General features: G+C 50.8%; 1 protein-coding gene across 1 annotated transcript; it reads right to left on the reverse strand.

Moving 5' to 3' along the window:
* SERTAD1 (SERTA domain containing 1) lies at positions 759 to 3,649 on the reverse strand. Its single transcript, XM_005692416.3, has 2 exons — positions 3,502 to 3,649; positions 759 to 1,816 (listed from the first exon to the last, which is right to left on the reverse strand). The coding sequence occupies exon 2, from the start codon at positions 1,814 to 1,816 to the stop codon at positions 1,097 to 1,099; it is 720 nt and encodes a 239-aa protein (XP_005692473.2). The 5' UTR covers positions 3,502 to 3,649; the 3' UTR covers positions 759 to 1,096.

Genomic DNA, 6,410 nt, shown 5'->3' on the forward strand with positions numbered 1-6,410 from the left:
GCCGGCCCTATCGCACAGGCCTGTCAGGCAGGTGGCCCCAGCCCGCTGGGGCTCCGAGTTTCTTCTAGAACGAAAGCAGGATCCCTTGCCGTTCTTTCTGTCAAGCCACCACACTTAGTGGCTTTATTTCGGAATCGGCTTCCGAGCTGCCTTATCCCTAGCCCAAAGAGAGATTTGAGACCCGGAGTGGATTTTGTTTAAAACTTCCTGGAGTCCTTCTTTCACCATTTTCCCAGAGAACTGGTTCTCTGCGCTCAGAGGAGAGGCTCCATCCAGCCTTCAGCTTTGTGCTTTTATTTCTGGTTCATTCTGAAAGCTCCTTCTGCACCCCCAACTCCAAGACACACAGGTAGACTCCAGGCAAGGTCTAGATTTCATTTTTCAACAGTGGCCTGGGGCTCCTCCTCCTCCACCACCACCCACCACCATTAGGTACACACACAGGCACATGGGGAGACCTGACTGAGTATATTCCAGAAGTTTTCTAGAGAGCCAGTTTCCAGACCTAATTGGTCTGCTTCTCAGACCAAAAAACAGTAAAGTTTGAAACTTATCTCCCTAAGAGTTGACTTCTTGGATCCTCAGTTTTCTCAACTGTAAAATGAGGATAATGACATGCTCATCTTGTTATGAGGATTAAATCAGCACACGTCAAGTGCTTAGAACTTGCTGTGTGCACAGTCCTCGCTTGATAAACGCTAGAGGTTTTCTACCACCCTCACCAGTGCCTTAGCCCAGAAACAGAGCAGTACACACACTTCAGACTTTCCAGGACTGGCTTTAATTTCAAAAAACAGGTTGGGGTCTCTTCCCCCATCGACGTAAATGTATACCAGGCTGTGCCTCCGGGGATTCAGCACAGGACCTAGTCCAATCACATTCCAGCCACCAGGCCCTGTCATTTCATCACAAGGGCCAATCCCAGACTCCCCTCCCCATCAGTCAGAGACAAGAGGATGGAGGTGAAGTTGCCCAGGACTGGATTCTTTCTCTCCAAAGCCCCTCTCGAGGGAAGCCAGCTGTATCTTTCCAAGGAGAGTTGGTCCAGCCAGCAGGCTCAGTTTGGACATCAGATCAACATCCCGGCCCAGAGGGGTCAACGCCCTGGCCCCGGTGGTCGCTCCAGCGCCTGTGTGCCCACCAGCACGTCCATGAGGTAGTCCAGCTCGGCCTCGTCCAGATCTGGACCTACCTCCTTGCCTGGTCCATCTTCAGGGCTGGATTTGTGGCCCTCAGAGACTGGTGCCCAGAGTTCACTGTCATACATGGACGTGTCAATGTCCTCAAACAGGCCCTCGAGCCCATCGTCCAGCAGACAGCCAGTGGCTGGGCCCAGCAGGTCCAAGGCGCCCAGGCTGGGTGAGGCTCCCCCGGCAGGGCGGCCTAGTGGCCCCTCATCTACCAGGGGCTGTGGGGCCTGGCTCAGGCCCTCAATATGGCTGAGGTCCTCCAGAAGGCTGGCCATGGAGGCTGAGAGGGCAGCATCAGAGCTGGCCAGCAGGTTGTCAGCCACGCTGGGGGCTGTAGGTGGGGTGGGCACAGGTGGCAGGGCAGCCGTGGGTGCCATGGATGCCTGGATTCGCCGCAGTGTGTTCACTACCAGCACCAGGTGCCGCAGGTCCGGCTCACTCTGCCGCAGGCTGTGATGGAGCTTGAGCACCGAAAGGTCAAAGAGAGAACTGGAGGCCACGGCTGGGGGTGCCTGAGCTACTGCTGAGTGGCTGGGATCCAGCCACCAGGCGTCCACTGCCAGGGTTTCCTTCTCCTCCTCCTCCTCCTCCTCCCGCTTTCGCTTCAGGCCCTTGCTCAGCATCATCTGTGGGAAGAGTCATTCAGTTATGGAAAGCCAGTGTGCAGTTCTGAGCATTGCTGTGTGATCTTGGGCAAAGCACTTAACCTCTCTGAGCCTATGTTTTTTTGGGGAAGCTTTAAGACATTGATGAAAATTGTATCTACTTCCTAGAGTTGTTTTAAGGAATAAATGAGATTAAAAAAAGCACTTTGGACAGTGTCTGGTACATAGCAATTACTCCTGTAAATAAGTACTATTGATAATAACTATTATCTATTTCTTCAATGAACTATGTGAAATGGCTAACATGAAGTGTCCAGTGTGAAATGTCCAATATTCAACTTTTTTTTTAAAACCTACAAAAGCAGTTGTTTCACATGGTTTGATCTAATATTTACTGAGTGTCTACTAATAGCATCAGACAATAAACAAACACAAGAAATGTACCGATGGTGCTAGGAAGATGCTAAAAGTTTCTGGAGAGTGGTCAGGGAAGGCTCCCCTGAGGAGGTGACATCTGAAATGAGCCCTCAAGTACGAGAAAGAATCAGCCATGGAAGAACCAGGGGGAAGGCATTCTGGGAATAAAGAACAGCAAAGGCAAAGAAAAGCCTAGAGACTGGATGAGTCTGAGCTGAAAAAGGACTCTGTAGTCAGTGCGGGGGTTGGGGGTTGAGGGTGGAGTAGGGAGGATGTGGGGGTTCGAGAGTAGGCAGAGGCAAGGAGCTTGGATTTTATTGGGGGGTGTGGTGGGAAGTCACTGAAGGGGTTTGAGCAGGGAGGACAGTGATGTTGTGGACTGATTAGGTTTCCAGAAGATCCCCTTGGCTGCTAAGAGGAAGGGGGAGCGAGGAGGGGAGGGGAGAGCGGCCCTGAGATCCTTTCGGAGGCTACTGCAGTCTGGGGTGGGCGAAGACGGTGACTTGGGAGCATAAGGTGGCAGTGGGCATGGAAGGAAGATGGTCGCTTCAGGATTTATTTGAGAGACAGCGTGGACAAAGCTTGCCGGAAAATCCTGATGGGCACGGGGGTCACGGAGAGAAGTTTGAAGACCCACACTTTCCCCGGGGTGGGTGCCCCTGACCCAACCTGCTTTTTTAAGCCAGGCAGCCTGTAGGGTATAGTACCCAGATCCTTGCCCAGGAGGACTTCAAGAGTGACCCCCTCACACTACTCAAAACTGGGTCCTCGCCTCCTTCCCAGCAAATCCGAGAGTCCGGAACCGCAGGAATTCAGCCCCCACTCCCGACTCCGCCCCTCCGGCCCCGGCGCCCCCTGGCGGAGCCAGGCCGGCTTTCCCCGGGGATTCCGACTCTCCAGACCCCAGGACTCTTTACAGTGCCCCGCGGGACGTGGTCATTTCTGCTTGCCACCAGGCACCGTGCGGGCCGGGATCCCCGGAGGGCCGTTCTGCCCTCTCGGCCTCCGCTCGCTTCCGGAAGGCAGTGGAGGCTACTCCTCCCGAAGCGGCGGCGGCGGCGGGGGCGGGTGAGTCACGCAGCCGGAGCCAGGGAGCCGGCGCCTCCGCCCCCTTCCCGGGCTGCGGTGTGATTCACCCGCCAGGCCGGGGCGGGCGGCACGGAGAGGCCCGTGCGCCTCGATCCCGGGCAGCCCTGGCGCGCACCTGCCGGACCGGGGGATCGAACCTGCCAAAGAACCCCGCGGCCAGTACCCCTCTTTCCCCAGGCCTCTTCCCTTCATTTACATACCTAGTTCACCAGCTGCCAATCAGAAAGAAGAGGGAGCCACCCGCAGCCAATCAGGAAGCGGTGGCGGCAGCATTGCTCGCCCGCTCTGCCTCAGCAACCGGCACCTGGGTTGAGAGACGCAGTTCTGACTCCAGCTCACGACTCGCGGCTCCTGACTCCCCTTAGTTACCGCCCACTCCCGTGGCAGCCCCACCCTTCACCCAGGGATTGGTCCTAGACGGTGATGGGCGGAGCCTGTAGAAAGCAGGCTAGAAAGAGAAGCGAGTTGTCTTTAGGGCGCATGTCCGGGAGGCTGCTTGAAGGGAGGGAGGAAGATAGGGTGGCTCTTGGCCCTGTAGGTCGGTGGCGCGGTGGAGTTTGTCTCTCAAGCTGTGGGCCCCCTCACATCTGCCCACATCTGCATCACATCTGCACTTGTCAAACCCAATAATTGAGCTTACGCAAGCAGCCCCAACAGAGGTCTACACTCCAGGCCAGCTTAGTCCTGGATTCAAATTCTGGTTTCTGAGCCCACAGAGTATGTTAAAGGGGGATCTTTTTCGCCTACCTCTTGAGAGTTGAGAAACTTCAAGTAAGGTATTATCTGTAAGAGCACTATATAAGCAAATTCTGGGTAGTTGGACTCTGTCCTTGGCACTGGAGTCCCTTCCTGGGCTCCATTCCGTAAGTACAAAGCTGTGTGACCTTGACCAAGTGCTTTAATTCTTTAGGTTTTCTCACTTATTTTTAAAATGAGAGAAATAGCCTCTGGCGCAGAGGATTGTTTTGAGGATTAAACAATTCCTGCACAATGCTGAGTGGTGTGTTAGGTGTCTTTTTTCATTAGTAATGGCTGTTGTAGTAATACCACAGGTGCTCAGTTCAAGGGGAGACATTCACGGTGGGGTGCACGTGGACAGGAGTTTAATACATGTCAGATAAACTGACAATGGGACTTACCTTCTTCAAATACCTCATTTGCTAATTCCTCATTCGCTAAGGGAAAGAACTGTTTGTGAATAAATCTTCTGACCAAAGTAAGCTATCAAAAATGCTAACTCAATTACTTGATTCAGACAACCATTTTCAATAGATGCTCACCCTTTGGGGTGAAAAGTTAATGGGGACCAGGATCTCGACAGTTTTCAAAGCATCATCCCACAAATTCCTTGCTAACTGCAAAGGGGGAAATATCCTTTTATGATGGGAAGAGGAGGAGCTCAGCGCCTTAACTATATAATGAAACTTTGCATCCACAGCAGCGGGATGCCCTGACACTGGGTGGTGCCTGACGTGATGCATTAGGCAGTACACAACCTTCGTTGTGGAGCTTCCCTGTTACATTTCATAAAGTGAGTCTCAAGCGTCTAGGCCCAAACTTCAGCATACAGGGAACAGAGAGTGACAATATTAAACACAAAAACAGTCAGACAAATACACAGTGTGGGAAGTCTACAGCAAGGCTGGGTTGTTCTTCCAAAAATCCAGTTTCAAGAAACCACAGTAAGGGATTAGTGAGGTTAGGGGGTGGATGTTCCAGAATAAAAGATACTGTATAATTTCTTTGTTACAACCAAATAAGCATGTGAACCTCCCTTAGACTCTGCTGCAGCTGCTGCTGCTAAGTTGCTTCAGTCGTGTCCGACTCTGTGCGACCCCATAGATGGCAGCCCACCAGGCTCCTCTGTCCCTGGGATTCTCCAGGCAAGAATACTGGAGCGGGTTGCCGTTTCCTTCTCTAATGCATGAAAGTGAAAAGTGAAAGTGACTCTAGTTTGTGGTAAATTCTACAAAGGGTGTTCTTGAGAAAATTGGGCAGATTTGAATATAGGCTGGATACTAGGTGATATTCTGAAATTCTTAATTCCGTCACATGTGAAATAGGACTGTGGTTTGTAGTTGAGCGTCCTTAATCTTAAGAGATGCCTGCTGAGCTATTAGGGGTACAACATTCAGATGTCTGCAATATACTCTCCAGTGGTTCAGCAAAAGGAAAAAACAGACACATATATATACACATATTCAAATAAAGGAAACAGAATGTTAACAACTAAATCTAGGTGAGAGGGTATTCAAGTGCTCAGAAGACATACTTTTTTTTTCTTTTTTTTTGTGCTTGAAATTTTTCAAAATGAATAAAGGGTAAAATGCTACTTAGAACCAGGCCCCTGTTAGGCAAACTCACATAATTATCTTTTTGGCCTGGAAAAAGGAGATTCAGAGTCTCCATCCAAGTGGCTCTTTCCAGGTCATAAAGAGAAGAAGAGCTCATAGGCATCTGATTAGTGTGTGTTTATTGAGCACCTAATATATGGTGGGCAGTTGTAGACAATGGGGGCACAGCACTTGATAAGCCTCACAGGGTCTCTCTTCTCATGGAACAGGGGATGGATGGAGTGGAAAGAGAAAAGAAGTATGAAAACAAATGAATTGAGCACTTTCTATGTGCCGGGCACTGAAGATATGGCTGGAACATTAGAAACAAAAATCCCTGATGTCAGGAGGTGGACAATAAACTGAATAAAGCAATGATTTAGTATCTTAGAGGGTGATAAGTGAAAAGGAAAAGCAGAGCAGGAGAAGAGTAATGAAAGGGGGTGCAGTTTGGACAAAGAAGTGGTAGAGGGTTTCTTTGAAGAGGTGACATCCATTGAGTAGAGACTTGATGAAGTGGGAGAGGGAGGTAAAGCTCTGGAAGAAGCGTTCCAATCAGAGTAAAGGGCCAGTCCCAAGGCCCTGAGGTGGGGAGGTACGGTCACTGCGGCCAGGGAGGAAGTCAGAGAAGTTTCCAGGCCCTTCAGAGCACTCTGCGGACCTTTGTTTTTTATTGAGCGGGATGAGAAGACCCTGGAAAATCACTAAATGAGGAAAATACTTTCTGCTTCTGTTCAGTGACTTAAACACACACACAAATAGGACGGGATAATAGG

This window comes from Capra hircus, chromosome 18, assembly GCF_001704415.2.
Source record: "Capra hircus breed San Clemente chromosome 18, ASM170441v1, whole genome shotgun sequence".
Classification (NCBI taxonomy): Eukaryota; Metazoa; Chordata; class Mammalia; order Artiodactyla; family Bovidae; genus Capra; species Capra hircus.